General features: G+C 35.3%; 1 protein-coding gene across 1 annotated transcript; it reads right to left on the bottom strand.

Moving 5' to 3' along the window:
* Positions 1 to 413: 413 nt before the first annotated feature.
* LOC130728701 (basic leucine zipper 43-like) lies at positions 414 to 1,508 on the bottom strand. Its single transcript, XM_057580247.1, has one exon. It carries the CDS (start codon positions 1,397 to 1,399, stop codon positions 800 to 802), a length of 600 nt encoding a protein of 199 aa, XP_057436230.1. The 5' UTR covers positions 1,400 to 1,508; the 3' UTR covers positions 414 to 799.
* Between the last annotated feature and the right edge of the window lie 15,539 nt (positions 1,509 to 17,047).

The following is a 17,047-nucleotide window of genomic DNA, read 5'->3' as shown; positions in this document are numbered from 1 at the left end:
ATAGAACGGAAAATGACAAAAGAATATATATAGATAGATAGATAGATGAGGGATGTCTATAGTGTTAGTATTCAAAAATCGAGGTTAGGATAATTTGCATTGGATTCATTGGCCTGATATTTTGTTTAGTATTATATGATATTTGTTTAATCCCCCTTATCTGTTGTTGGGACTTAAGATGTCTTGTGTTATTAAGTGCTGTAACTGAATGAGGTCAAAGAAGAAGGCACTACAAATTGTTTTCTGTATCATGATGTTGTTTTTGAATCTCCTGAGTGCCCAACAAGTTAGTGCTAACAAAATTAACCTAGCACTTTTATGGATAAACCTGTAGCCACTTTAAATGTTATATTGCCCAGAACATAACATTAGAACTTAGAAAAGTACACCATTTATAGACAGAGTTGAGAAAGTGACAAAGGCCATGAGCTGAGACTTAAATAAAGATACTCAAAACATGTCATTACCGGTTATGGTTTCACCTCACACAGTTCAAAAGGGAGGCAAAGACTACTACTATTTTGGAATTCCCCACACAGTTGGGTGTCTAGTTTCACAATTTACACCGAATGAAATGCATGCATCACAGAAATTACTGCATTTTATTCTAAAGTCTTAATCAATTCAAAGGTGCAGGTACTTTCTGGTTGCCATAATCAATTTTGAGAAAATAGAAGTTTATCAAAACATGCTAGTGATTTTAGAGCATTTCACCGTGAAACCAGACATGCTAACAAACGCAAAAACTCAAAAAGATGTAAAATTGAAGAGATGTAAAAGCTTGGTCTTGTCTTCAAATTTAGCCAAGTATGTCCCTAGAGCTTGTGATTGATTGGTTTGAGGAATCAGAAAGATGGGGTGGGGTACTTGGGACATGATCTTCAAGGGGGCTTAATGGAGGACATGGACTATGTAGCTGCATGACACACATCATTTGGCGAAGCTCTGATGTTTCCTCTCTCAGCTGAACATTCTCTTGAACCACTCTATCATGAGACTCTGACAGATGGTTCAGTTTCTCTAGCAGCTGGTGATTCTCATTCCTGAGACAAACCACCATCGACCAAAGCTCATCAAGGTGCTTCTGCTTCCTCATCCGGGACCGGCGCGCTGATTCTCGGTTCGATATCATCCTCCTGTGTTTCCTCTCATTGATGATGAGACTTTGTTGCTGTTGCTGATCCTCTGCTTCATCAGAGGTTGAGTTGCTGCTGATGCATGATGAGGAGTTCTGAGGACTGAAGTCTTGAAATGCTTGAAGATTATTCTGGTAACCAAAGAATTGGTTGGAGAATTTTTGTAGTTGGAATGTGGGGATGTTGTTGTTCTGAATCATGCTGAAAGGAGATGGGTCTGAAGGGAGAAAATAGCTGAGTCCTGTGATCTCACTGGCCTGCATGGTGGAACAGATCAAAGCAAAGCAAAGAACAGAAGATTACAAGGCCTTGAAGAAAAACTTGATGGAGAATGGAATTTAATTGTGGAAGAAAGAAGAGTGGATCAGGTATATATATAGGGAAGGAAATTTGTGAAATGGCCTTGTTGAATATAGCCTGAGTAACAGTATTTTGCTTTTTTTTCTTCCTTTTGGGGCATGCACATGATGTCAATGGAGTAAACGATGTCCTTATCTACTAGTACTAGTAGGCAAGTTAGATCTCACAAGGATGAGAACACGAGTTCGAGTTATAGTAAAGTGATATGTAGGGACTGTAACAATTTTTCCAAATGGGTTTACACTTGTCGAAGAAAAAATAATATTTAAATTATGTCTTTTATCTTTTATTAGTGTAGTACAAGTATCATTCACGAGAGACGGTTTTATTTGAGTCAAGAACATTCATATCATGATGAGATTAATTCCGAACTAACAAAGTTTTTTTTTATTCACAAGACTCAAATCTGAAATATTACTTTAAGCAGAATTAGCATCAAACCTATACCACTGAAGTTGATGGTTATGTACTCTATTGTGTGCAATGTTGGATTAATTAATTTTGCATAAAGAAAAGACTTTTAAGCTGAAAACTTCATTTTTAGCCTTAGCCTTTTTCTTAATTAAATAAACAGATTCAAACAAGTAAAACATTGTGTTTATTCACATGTATATGTATAAGATGCATTTTCTGTTCATGTGCTATGTGGGGTATTAGATTCACTGAACAAGCTATTTTGTGAATGAGATGCTGCATATGTGACGAAACGTGGGGGAGACAACTAGGGTTAATGGATAATCATTTTGGAAAGAAAAGTGATTACATCAGATAGACACAGGGAATTCATATCATGGGGAGTATAATAATTCAACTTGCAGACTGTTTAGGCAAAAGCAGGCGCAGGAGAAGAAGCACAAACACTTTGAAATTGTAACTGATGTAATCGTGTGGGACACTTATAATTATATTTTAAAACTTTGTAATCTTAGGATTTTAAGCTTTGATACAGATTAAGATGATAATATTACAATAATTAGATATATAATAATAACATTATTGTTGAATCTCATATTTCTAGAACTAGAATCAGCTTCTGTTATATGAGGGATTAGGACTCAAGCGTGCCAGTTTGGCGGAATGCACACTCTAAGATTTAAAATAAACTGAGTTCTTATTCATAGACCCTAGAAATTATGGGTATTCAATCAACATATATACGCGTTTAGTGGCGAATTTTAACTGTTACTAAACATGAAGTGTAAAAAAACACTTCTAATGTGATTATGTCAAACCAAGAAACTAGTCTTCTTAATTAAAACTTGGTTTACGTTCTTTTTAACATTTTTACGAACACACTAATTAGAATTTGGAGGCATAATTTAACCACAAAAGTTAGCTAAGAGTTGAAGATTGTTTTATTCTCATATATCATATTTTTAGTCAATGTAAGATTTCTAAAAACACTCATAACTTCTCATATAAGGTTCGTCGGTTAGCTTTCGAACTCGGTCTATTATCATGTGATTGGGCCAGATTTCAACCCAAAACAATCGTGTTAATTATAAGGCTTAATCCAATTTTTGGTCCCCAACTTTTGTCATAAATATGGCTTTAGTCCCTCACCGGAGTAAAGGTGGGGATTGGTCCCCAGTTTTTGGTAAAATGATTGACTTTGGTCCCTCCGACCGGTTGAGTCAACACCGGAGCTCCGGGAATCCCATGTGGCACTGCCACGTCATTTAATGAGCTTATGTGGAATTTTTATTTTATTTTTTCATTTAAAAAAATTTAAAAACCCAGATTAATTAATCACCCTCATTCAATCTTCATCTTCATCATCCTCAACTTCATCTTACTTCATCTTTTCTTTCTTTTAGAAACCCAATCTGAAACTTGCACTAATTAAATTAAATAGATCTTCTTCATCACCATTTCATCATCTTCATGAATCAAACCAGCCCACATGTGAAAGATGTTAAACTGAACAGAATTTTGCTTTTCCATTACTGGTGGAGAATTTTGTTAATCTGGATTGTTTCAACACTGGTGGAGAATTATGAGGCCTGCATTTTTCTAATTCCTTCTTCAAAACTAAAATTGCTGCATAAACACTGACAAATAGACAAACTCCAAAATGGCAAAAAAAAACCCATTAGCCCCCATTAAATTCTAACAAAAAAAAGCTCTGGTCCTCGCACTTCACCTCTACGCCAGGTTCGTTTCATCGCCAAGCTCGCCGAAGAGCCGCCATTCACCAACTCACCCTCGTCGTCGCCGCCCACAACACTACCCAGTTCATCAATGAAGGAGTGCCCTAAATTGAACCGGGAACACCAACCCCATCTTCACCACTGATTCTTTCCCAAAATCGCAACTTTTAACAACCCATTCCCCCAAATCCAACCTTTTATTCACTGTCAAAATACCATGACTATGGCATCCTCAAAGCCCCAACCCAGATCCAATCGAAACCCCATCCCTCAAAGCCCCAACCTATATCTGGACACTACGGTGGCTGGCCTCCATGAAGATGATGGTGGCGGCGCGATTTCGACCGAAGCTTGCATCACCGCGCCAAGCCACCACGACCTTCGTCTCTTCCTATGGTTTTTGTGTCTTGGAAAAGAAAGCAAAGCATGTAATATTACAAGAATCATAAAGCAGTGGAATGGAGGAGAATGTGTAGCCTGTTGATGACAACCAAACAGGTTTTGGACATGACTGATATCGAGAGGAAGGGTCCCTTGATGATAACCAACGGGTTTTGGGGCTTCTTGATCTGAGAATGATGAAGATGAGGATAAAATTGTTTCTGATTAAGATTTTTTTATTTTTTAGAATTTTAAATAATTTCATTTTTTAAATTAATTAGGTTTTTTTAAATGAAAAAATAAAATAAAAATTCCACATAAGCTCATTAAATGACATGGCAATGCCACATGGGATTTCCAGAGCTCCGGCGTTGACCCAACCGGCTGGAGGGACCATAGCCAATCATTTTGCCAAAAACTGGGGACCAATCCCCACCTTTACTCCGGCGAGGGACTAAAGTCATATTTATGACAAAAGTTGGGGACCAAAAACTGGATTAAGCCTAATTATAATTCTTTTTAACTTAATATCAATTATCTCATTTGATTTTATAGCATCTTTACTACTCCCTCTATTCCAATTTGTTTGTTGTTTTAGCATTTGCACACAGTTTAAGAGCTAATCATTAGATTAATATTTTCACAAAAATACTCCTATTTATTTTCATTCATGTCAATCATTCCTTCCTCATTTTCCACACTCACACTACTAATTTCACATATTCTCCATTGAAAATATAAGAGAGAGAATGTGAATTCAAAATTTGAGTTACTACTACAAGAGAGAAACTTGACCAGAATAATGCCTTACATTTTCGTAAATAGGGACAGTAATTAATAGAGATAGTGGGGATAGTTAATTTAGGTGGTAGGTTGGTTTATTGAGAAACTTTGAATTAATTATTCAACAAGGGTATAGAGGGAAGAAAATGGGAAAAAATGCATTGAATATATAAAACAACAACCATTTTAGAATTTCTAGCAAAAGCTAAAACAACAAACAAATTGGAACGGAGAGAATATATATCTTCACACTTCTAAAGTGTCCTAGAACTCAATTTATTATACATGAAGTGCGTAATGTGCTATTTCCAAGCTGATTATTCCCTGATGGATAATGGACGTGTTAACTTCAATGACATAAGAAAAAATTGGAGGAAAAAGGAGATTAGGAAAGGCAAGCTTGTTTCTAAAAGCTACTCTCTCCGGTCCTATTTATAAGTAACAAAAAAAAAATTCACATAGTTTAAGAAATGTAGTTAAACTAGATAAAATGCATTAAATTTGTCTTAAATCAAAATAAACTTTCAAAATTACCCTTTGTTATTAGTGTTGGAAAGTGGGAAAGAGAGAGAATAATTAATGAGACACATTTTACAAGTTAGAATTAATAAGGGCATCATTGGAAAAAATTAATTAATATAGCTCAAACTTTCATTTGGTTCTTATAAAAAGGACCAAGATTTTTCTTCTCTTTCATGCTTATAAATAGGACCGGAGGGAGTAGTAAGAAAGAAAGAGAGGAAGGTTATGAATTTGATGACACGAGAGCCACTCATACTAACCTACCAAAGTAATAATATATGTAACTATAGGCCAAATATTTGATCAGCCACCACTTATATATATTTATTTAGTATGGTTAGGTTTTATTCGTTTGTTTTGTGGTGGTAACCACAGCTTCAATGGATAACTCAAGGAAAAAAGGGGATCTATTAACTTACCTCAGCAATTATGAGCCACACAAATACTTAATACATTAATCTGCTCTGTTCATTGTACAAAGCTGTTAAAAAGTAAAGTATGTGGTGTGCTATCTAGTAAAAGATTATAGGTGAAGCATGTTTTTAATGTAAGTACATAACTTACACACCATACTATGTAGGTACTGCTTGTGCGGTTATCTAATGAAAAACTAACATATTTTCTTAATATTTTATTAATTTATTTATGTCATAACATCGCTCAACTTTCCCTTTTCTAATAAAGGTGTCATGTTATAATTGAATAACATGCATAAATTAAACTATTTAAGAAAAGTTATAATAGGATCAAGCAATTACTCTCTCCATCCCAAGGCTTATAAAAATACTCAGCTCGATCCATCCCAAATTATAAGATTATTAAAGTATTACATTACATATTGTGGCATTTTTTTACAGATCCTAGATTTTTTTTGCACATTCCAAATTTTGTTTCCAACATCAATTTGTACCTGAGTAATGATATATACACACCTCATTTTTAAAACAATTCATTTCCACCTCTTTTTGTTTCTATCTCTCTCCTCTTACCATCTATCACATCTCATACTTTCTCTCCCTTACTTTTTCTTTTCTTCCTATCTCTCTCATCATTCCACCTCACACATCTCAAAAGAGAGGTGTGTGAGTAACATTACTCTTTGTACCTTCTAAGACTAAGATATTCATTAGGACTTAAGCCGTTAAGCGTGAAAATACTTTATATCCCTGCAAAGGAAAAAGAATGGCAAGTTTTTAGTGGTGTTGACAAGTTGTTCAATGTCCAATCAGAAAGAGGCCAATAGTTCCCCACTTCTCTACACTTAAGAAAATGATACATGCTTACCTCAATAATAAAATGAACTTTTTTAATTGCTTTTAACTTATTCATCGTTATCAGCATTAACAGATCATAAAGTAATTAAAATATCATATAACTCTTCCAAATAGTTGTTATCCATGACATAATTAACACCACATATACAACCTATTCTGCCTTAAATTTAGTCCTCCATTCCATATTCCACTAAATCAAAAGCTTTAATCAATTCAGAAGAATGAGAGCAAAAAATCTAGTTTTAGATAATTGCTTTTCTCACTGCACTTCCCGTGTGAATCAGGCTAAGTGGGCTGATTGGTCAGCAAATTCATCAGACAAATTTAGACCCCTCTTTCTTTTCTTGTCTTTTGATTGTTCTTTATTCAATTATTCTCTCTCTGTTTATTTTTTTCTAACTTGTTGGAATGAGCATAATTGCATAAAGGTGTTTGCAAATATAGTACTAGGAGACTTATCAGTATATCTGTATATGTCTTTGATTGACCTATCCGCACTTGTACTCTACATTTATGCTTTTTACTATACATAAGTTTGGGGACAATTGTCAAAATGCGTAAACATTTGCAAAACCAAAGTTTACAAACTCTTCAATTGAATCAGGTTTATATCTTATAGATTTTTTCCCGTGATTTTGTATATTTGATCGAGTTGACCATTGGTTAAGTGCAACTAGCAACAGGTTTGTGAGTCTTGTTCATATACATGTCAACTGTGTTTAGTTACCTTCTTAATTATGTTGGTCAGTTGATGCTTCTTGGTAGGGTGTGTCCTGTACTTCTTATCTATCTGTGCACATTCCCACAATTTGAATGTGCTTTTGGTTAATTCATATCTCTTATGTCATTGGAGTGAATTTGAAATTGGCCAAAAACATAAATACTAACACTAAATGTTATTGTTGTTTTTTCCCGTTTCTTATCTAAATTTCAATCTACAATTCTGGCTTTATTTTCTGGCTAGTTTTTGTTTGAAATCATGAATATTTTTATTAGAAACCTTGACCGATTCACAATAAAAAAAAAAACCTTGACCTATTAATTCAGCTTATCCATTAGCGCTTAATACTCTTGATTTCTGAGTGGGTTAGTTATATCATTGCACACCTTTGTGTTTAAGAATAAGGTTTTTCCTTTAAAAAAGAATAGAAGATTTCCTGTATGCCTTTTTTGCTTGTAATATATTCAAGCAATGACCTGATTCATCTAATTAATATGTCGCATAGATTATATATGCTGTAATTATAATAATGTTATGTTCAGGACCAAGATTATGCTATTAATATAATATTATTATTTGGGATATGGACTCAGCCCTGGTCATGGTTTAAACCTATAGTTCAATGAATGTCGGTCGCAATGATAAAAAGTGGTTGTCTAAACCTTAAATGTTAAGAGTTCGGTCCTTAAAAATCACATGAGGGGAAAATTGTCTCAAAGACAATACTTGTGCTTAAAGAATGAAAAACTATCAAACATGGCCGTAGGTTAGTGTCACTTGAAATCATGCGTGTGCACCCCACTATGACAAACATTAATTGACAAGAAGGGGTGAACAAACATATAGCCCTTTGTGCTGGAACAAATATATAGCTAGGCCTTCGATTTTCAATTACCAATCAATTCATTTTCTTTAATTTGTTTACATTAACCAAAAATGGCCAAGCATCACATAACATAAAGGTACAGAGAAAACAACCATTTTGCACATTCGTAGGAAGAAGATTAAGGCACAGAATCTTTGAAACTGGATTTAGTACTTCATGATATTTCACTTGCTCTCGACACGTATCCTAGACATTTTTTCAGCAAGAATCTGAAATCATCTCATTGTACATATGTGTTTCTCCCTTGCATATATTAAGTGCACATATGCCTTTAGAATGCTGAATGATCATTATCTTCTTTCATTTGCAAAAGGCGATGTATTATAAAATAATTGCTTAGTGCTGTGATTTACTTGCACGTACAGTTACATATTGGCTTACGTACTTCTTGCAGTTTTTGAGCCACTTACAATATATCTGTTAAGAAAGTTAGTGGTTGTGGTTCATTCAGATTGCAAAGTGGCTAAAGTATCCTCAATTTTTTTATTAGAGATATATACTTTAGTTTAATATTCCAAATTTATCACCTTTATTAAATGGAGTAACTCTTGCTGAGTTATTCTTAGAGTAAGTGATCTCTCTTATTAATATATTAGTATGATTCAATTTCTATTTTCATGGTTTCAAAAAATAAAACATAAATATTAACAAGTATATGAAGAATGATACAGCATAACATATTAATATGACATATATAAGATTTTAAAATGATCATCAGAAGATCCAAATTAAATAATATAAAATCTATACCTTATAATCTAAATTAAATAAAACAGAATCTACCTTGTAATCAATTAGCTAGAAGCTATTATGGTAGTTCTTAAAATCAAATAACATAGAATATTGCTTATCAAAAAAAAAATTAACATGTCATAAATTATATCTTTTATAGCGGTTCTTATAGCTACAAAAGACACATCATTGTTCAAGTTAGTTCAAGATTAAAGAGAGAGAATTTCAAAGTCAAGTATAAGAAGAGTAATAGAAAGAAAATGAGATGTATGAGTACTTACAATACATGACAAACCTTTTATACTTCTAGTATGATCAATCGTGTAGTTAGTAGTTTGCTAGGGTGGTATCGGTTTAACATTGGTACGTTGAGTTAGTATGGTTCTAACGACTTAGCTTGGTAGTTTAGATAGTTGGTTAGAACAATGGAAGTTATGCTCTGATTCATGATTGTAATTATATACTATGTTTTCTGGCCGGCCAACCTAATTCACGGTGGTCGTGTAGTAGGGATGGCAATGGTCCAAGACCAATTGGGTACCAGCAAAAAATACTCACAATGAGTCGGGTAAAAATCCGTTATATGGGTATGTGGTTGGACATGGGTAAATACCTGAAAAAATTAATGGATACAGGTGCGTGTATGTGCATTATAGTACCCAACCCGCCCCATACCCGCACATACATATTATACACACATACACATATTTAATAGTATATTAATAAACGTAAAAGTATAACTTTTAACTTCTTTTGAAAAATAATTAAGTGAAATCTTAATAATATATCTATATATATATATATGTGTGTGTGGTTCCCTGAGTTCATTAACAATATAAAATTATAAATTTAAAACTTAACTTTCTCGCTTATTCTTTTAAAAAAGTATATACATGTTCAAATGATTTTACTTCTCAAATAATTTGATGACTGTTTGTATTATTATTTTATAATAACATTTATATTTTGGTTTTCTATCGAAGAAATTATGAAAATTAAATTTTGGTTTGCTAAATTACGGGTAAGGGGCACGGGTACGGGCATATAGGTACCCACAAAGTACGAAGACAGACATTCAGGTTGCTACCCATGCGGGTATGAGAACGTGCACGGGCACATTTTGAAAACGCGGGTATGGGAATGGGTACCATAGTAACCTACTTAGACCCTACCATCGCCATCCCTAACGTGTAGTCATGTGAACCAACCAAAATGATTTTGAACTATGTGATCATTTCGACCAACTAGAACTGAGAGAAAAATTGTGTATGTAGGTATTGTTGAAGTGTTGCGGTTTGTGTGCTTAAAAATTAGAGTTGTTTTGGTTTCGCTATAACATTCTTTTCTTTTTAGTAACCCTAATTTAAGAAAACACACCGAAAGTGATGCCTAAAAGTGCATCGGGATTAGTTCGTGATTGCTGTCATAGAGAACTCATTTTAGGCAACATGTTTTTTTATAACACTAATTAAGTTTTATGTGTCTAATAATAAGGAACAATTATTACGGGATAATTATTTTCGTTTTTACATAATATGTCACATTTTCTCACAGTATTATTATAGAGTATGAAAAACTGTTACGAAAGCCAATAGATAACGCGGAAACAAGAGACCATAGGAAAATGTTGTGTAAAGTTTCTTTTCGTGTCTATTGTTGCTAATCAAAAAATGTTGTAGTGTTTGGTATATTGCTGTTAGCGGTGGTAGATTATCCAACCACAATTTACATGCGTGTGCCATGTGTTAAGCAGTTAATTAGCTGATTTTTAAGACAACACCTCATTAGTTGATTTTTAAGACAACTTGATTTGATATCATTAATGGCTAAGTGCAATTTAACGTATGCCACTTTGCTTAATTCATAATATGATATGGTAGTGCATTGTGCTCAAACCAATTAACAAACTAATCAACCACTAGAAAACACTAGGCATTTTTTAGTGTTGTAGAATTAGCAACCAATCTCAAACCTTCGGCTTCAAGTAATATTAAAAGGATGAGTAAAGTACACTCACCCCCCTCAAGGTTTGTCAGAATTACACTCCACCCCATTCTTATCTAAAATCTACACCCCACCCCATTTTATATAGAGGCAAATTTAGTGACGAAAAATATTCTTCATTAATAATTAGTTATTATTTAAATTCTTAATCAATAATTTCAAAAAATATTTTCAATATAATCAAATAAATTTAAAAATGAAAACATAACAATCCTCCTCATTCTCTCAATCGCGTTCTTCCTCCGTAAATTCACAATGCAAATTCTGCAATAGCACACCTGCCCGATTTACAAACTATATCTCGAACACGGTGAAACAAGCTTGTGTTTTCATATTTGGTAATAATTCAATTTTAATCAAAATAATCTCTTTATACTTCCAATTTTCAAAATTGGAATGTAGACTAAAAAAGCAACACAAATGAGTGAAGAAAATAGAGAAACAAAATTAAGAAATATGAAGTGGATCGGAGGTTATTAGAACCCAACGATGCGGTGGAGCATCATTTTTAACAAAATCCAACAATATCTTAAACCAACATAGCGTTCGCTCACAACTTAAAGGGGTGAAATTCACAAGAAGTAGTTGAACAAGTGACTTTAGGGATGTGCGATTCACGTTCTAGGGTTCAGGTCGCAACAAAACTTTGAGGTATGGTGGTGCCATGGGGTTTCACATTATGGGACAATGGCACCGTATTAAAGGGAGTAAAGGCTTGGTGGTGGCCGTTTGTGGTGAGAAATATGATTTGGAGAAAGATGGGACGTAGACTTAACAAACAGAGTTGATGGTTTTTTTAAATTTAATTTAGTAAAATTATTTTCATAAATTAATGTATGATAGTGGACTTAACAAGCTTGTTTCACCGTGTTCGAAATATAGTTTGTAAATCGGGCAGGTGTGCTATTGCAGAATTTGCATTGTGAATTTACGTAGGAAGAACGCGATTGAGAGAACGAGGAGGATTGTAATGTTTTCATTTTTAAATATATTGGATTATATTGAAAATATTTTTTGAAATTATTGATTAACAATTTAAATAATAACTAATTATTAATGAAGAATATTTTTCGTCACTAAATTTGCCTCTATATAAAATGAGGTGGGGTGTAGATTTTAGATAAGAATGGGGTGGAGTGTAATTCTAACAAACCTTGAGGGGGGTGAGTGTATTTTACTCTAAAAGGATTGAGAAACTACCTCAGATAAACCCAGCCATGTTTTTTGTTATCAATATATATATATATATATATATATATAACAAAAAAGATAAATATGTTTATCTTTCTCAGCCTGACTTCAAAAGCTTCAGTGCCAACAATGTCTATGAATGGAATATTGATGGTGAAAACGAGTATGGCATCACCAAAATCCTCCAAAATATGACTATGGTAGCCACTGCCTATGTTACCGCCAACAATTGTCCTGAATCTCTTATCGTTGAAGTCTTGGTTGCTGGTTTCTGTGGCCAGCTCAAAGGTTGGTGGGATAATTATCTCACTCAAGACGAGAAGGATCAGATCTTGACCGCCGTCAAGACTGATGAAGAAGGTAATCCTATCATGGAAGATGGCAAATTCATCTCTGATGCTGTCAACTCCTTAATCTTTACCATAGCCCAACATTTTGTTGGAGATCCTTCCCTCATCAAGGACAGATCTGGTGATCTTTTGTCCAATCTGAAGTGCAAATCTTTGAGTGATTTCAGATGGTATAAGGATACCTTCCTGACCAGGGTTTACACCCGTGAAGACAGCCAACAAGCCTTCTGGAAAGAGAAATTCCTGGCCGGTCTTCCTAAATCTTTTGGCGACAAAGTTCGTGAGAAACTTAGAAGCCAAAATCCGGGGGGAGAAATCCCATATCACACCCTTAGTTATGGACAACTCATAGCTATCATTCAAAGAGTTGCTCTCAAAATCTGTCAGGATGACAAAATCCAACAGCAACTCACTAAGGAGAAGTCTCAGAATCGCAGGGATTTGGGTACTTTCTGCGAACAATTCGGAATTCAAGGTTGTCCCAAGAAACCTAAACCCAGAAAGCAAGATCCTCCTCCCAAACAACAATGGAGAAAGAGATCTAGCAGGAATGATCATAGGAAACCCAAGCCTAGATCAAAACCCCAATCTTCGCAAATTCCAAAGAACCCTCCTGAGACTAGACCCTCTCAAGGAAAAGATGTTACCTGCTACAACTGCGGCAAGCCGGGCCATATTAGCAGGTATTGCAGACTCAAAAGGAGAATCTCTGAGCTTCATCTTGAACCTGAGATCGAGGACAAGATCAACAATCTCCTCATTCAAACTTCTGATGAAGAAGAATCTAATCCTTCGGATTCTGAGGTCTCTGAAGACCTAAATCAAATTCAGAATGATGATTCTCAATCATCATCTTCCGTCAATACCTTGTCCATCAACACTTTGACCAATGAACAAGACCTTCTCTTCAGGGCCATTAATTCTATCCCTGATCCTGAGGAAAAGAAAATCTATTTGGAACGCCTCAGGTCTACTCTTGAAGATAGGCCTCCCAAAAGTCCTATAACCACCAATAAATTCAATCTTAGAGATACTTTCAAGCGTCTTGAGAAATCTACGGTCAAACCCGTCACTATTCAAGACCTTCAATCTGAAGTCAATTCCCTCAAGACTGAGGTTAAAAGTCTCAAACAAATCCAAAATAGTCAGCAGCTTATCTTAGAAAAACTGACTAGAAATTATGAGGAAGATGATTCTTCTGTACCTGATTCCAATCCTGCTCCTAACAACAATTGCGAAGACTTTCTGGAGAATATTAACCAGGTCACCATTCAGAAATTCTTCATCCATGTCAAAATCCTCATAGGAGATTTTATTCTCGAAATCCCTGCCCTCTTTGACACAGGGGCAGATTCCAGTTGTATCTCGGAGGGACTCATTCCCACCAGATATTTTGAGAAAACCACTGAGAAGCTCAGCGCTGCTGAAGGATCTAGACTAAAGATCAAGTATAAAATCCCCTCAGCTATCATAAAAAATGGTAGTCTTGAAATCGAAACTCCATTTCTGTTAGTCAGAAATTTGAGTCAAAAAATCATTATAGGGACCCCTTTCATTAAGAAGCTCTTCCCCTATAATACTGACGAAAACGGCATCACTGTTCAGCATCTTGGACAGCCTATCTTGTTCAAATTCTCTGAACCTCCCATAGATAAGACTTTGAACGTCATATCCTACAAGGAGAAGCAGATCAACTTCCTCAGGGAAGAAATCTCTTACAGAACCATTGAGGATCAATTGCAACAACCTTCTGTTAAATCAAGGATTGAGAATATTTTGGAAAATATTCAATCCAGCATCTGTTCTGATCTACCCAACGCTTTTTGGGAAAGAAGGAGCCATATGGTGGAACTTCCTTATGAAAAAGATTTTTCAGACAAACAGATTCCAACCAAGGCTAGGCCTATTCAAATGAATGAAGAACTTCTTCATTTCTGCCAAAAGGAAATCAATGATCTCCTTGAAAAGAAACTTATTCGCAGGAGTAAGAGCCCTTGGTCCTGTGCAGCCTTCTATGTCAACAAACAAGCTGAGATAGAACGGGGAACCCCTAGGCTGGTTATTAACTACAAACCTCTCAATCAAGCCCTTTGTTGGATTAGATATCCTATCCCCAACAAGAAAGATCTCTTAGCCAGACTGCATGATGCTAAGGTCTTTTCAAAATTCGACATGAAATCTGGATTCTGGCAAATCCAATTGCAAGAGAAGGATAGGTATAAAACTGCTTTTACTGTTCCTTTTGGGCAGTATGAGTGGAACGTTATGCCTTTTGGGCTAAAGAACGCCCCATCTGAATTCCAAAGGATTATGAACGAAATCTTCAATCCTTATTCCAAATTCACTATTGTCTACATTGACGATGTTCTAATCTTTTCCCAAACTTTAGATCAACATTTCAAACATCTCAATACGTTCATCTCTGTAATCAAAAGGAATGGCTTGGCTGTATCCAAGACAAAGGTCAGTTTGTTCCAAACCAAAATCAGATTTCTTGGTCACAACATCCACCAAGGAACCATCATTCCTATCAATAGAGCCATCGAGTTCACGGATAAATTCCCTGATCAAATCATTGACAAAACCCAACTACAAAGATTCCTGGGTTGTCTCAATTATGTTGCGGACTTCTGTCCTCAACTCAGTACCATAATCAAACCCCTTCATGATAGACTCAAGAAGGATCCTCCACCTTGGTCCGATATTCATACCAATGTGGTCAAACAAATCAAACTTCGTGTCAAGAATCTCCCTTGTCTTTATCTCCCTAATCCTCAAGCTTTCAAAATTATTGAAACTGATGCCTCTGATATTGGCTTTGGTGGTATTTTGAAACAAAAGGTTTTTGACAAGGAACAAATTATTGCTTTTACTTCAAAACATTGGAATCCTGCTCAACAGAATTATTCTACTGTCAAAAAAGAAGTTTTAGCAATCGTTTTATCTATTTCAAAATTTCAATCTGATTTGATTAATCAAAAATTCTTAGTCCGTGTAGACTGCAAATCTGCGAAAGAAATCTTACAAAAAGATGTCAAAAACTTAGCTTCAAAACATATCTTTGCCAGATGGCAAGCTATTTTAAGCGTTTTTTACTTCGATATTGAATATATAAAAGGATCTAACAATTCTCTCCCTGATTTCCTCACTCGTGAATATTTGCAGGGAAGATCATAAGATGTCCTCCAGAGGAGGATCCTCCTCCTCCCGAGGAAGAGGAAGAAACAAAGAAAAGAGCAAAGGTATTATAATCTCTGACTCTTTAATCTTATCTGGGCCCACTGCCCATCAATCTGGACCCACTGTCCAAAAATCTGAGCCCACTGCTCAAAACCAATCTTCACAACCAAAACAAACCAAAGCTGATTATGCTTTATCAATTCCAACTCTCCTTGCCTTCAAACAAGCAGGCCTGGATAATGTTCCTCAGGGACTCATCAATTTACCAAATAAATCTTGGGCCAGCATCGCTGATAAAGATGATGACCTAGATCTCCAATCCCTCCAATCTTTTATTGAAAGAACAAAAAGCTTAGCAACTCATGATGGAAAGAAACCAGTTGTTGTTGCCCAATCTAGCCCAGTTACCCAATCTAACCCAAAATCGGAATATTTGACCAAAACTATCTCCAAATTCCAAACCTTGATTGAACCAGAATGGTGGGACCATTCAGGAGGGAACCTCGCCAATAAAATTGGTACTAAACTTTTCCCTGGTTATCTTGATCCAATCCACCCAAACAAAACCCAGAGATTCTATGAGTTTATCTTGGTTGATACAAACAGTGTGGATATTAAGCATTTTAGGGATAAAAATGACAACTCCCTAATTACCCACTCCACACTCCAAATTCTCCGTGTCCTTCGTCCCACTGACTTTGGACCCAATCCAAACACCTACAGAAAATTTTCCCAGAATTTTGACCCTATAGGTTTTAATTATTGGGATTACATCAAAGCTTGGGAATTTACAATCCTTGGCCTGCAAAACCAAAATTTCAAGCATTCTTGGCTCATTTACTTCAAATGGACCAACAAATATTCCTTTCCAATTTGGTTCCATTCTTGGTGGAGCTTCTTTGGTCCAACTACTGAAATCTTTCCCCCTGAAGTTCTGGAGGGATACAATCTTTTCCTAAAACATTGGGACAAAGAGTTTAACAATTATCCTGATTGTTTAAACTTTTATACAATCTTTTCCCTTTCTTGGGTATTCTCTTGGAGGTACGGTCTTAAAGCCAAACCCCAACCAATTCTCAACAAACATGCCCTTATCAAGTGGTGGAAGGCTTTTGATGTTTGAAGATTCTTCTAAAAGAAGATCAGGAGCAGTAGCTCTAGGATAGTAGAGCTTGGTTTCTTTTCTCCACTGATTCTTAGAATTGTGAATGACAGTATTGACCGGAATACTCTTGATAGATTGAACGTCAGACTTCATAGATTGAATATCAGAATCAGACTCAACCTTACCATCTTCAATATTATTTAAAGAAGTAGAGGTATTACGAGTAGAAGTACGAGTTTTTGGAGGAGGAGGAGCAGTAATAGTGGGATTAG

The sequence above is a fragment of the Lotus japonicus genome, chromosome 1 (genome assembly GCF_012489685.1).
Source record: "Lotus japonicus ecotype B-129 chromosome 1, LjGifu_v1.2".
Classification (NCBI taxonomy): domain Eukaryota; kingdom Viridiplantae; phylum Streptophyta; class Magnoliopsida; order Fabales; family Fabaceae; genus Lotus; species Lotus japonicus.
The sequence above is the reverse complement of the archived record's forward strand: the minus strand, read 5'-3'. Positions and strand labels throughout refer to the sequence as shown.

Coding starts and splice junctions, on each gene's coding strand:
- LOC130728701 (XM_057580247.1), bottom strand. CDS start 1,399: ATGCAGGCCAGTGAGATCACAGGACTCAGCTATTTTCTCCCTTCAGAC.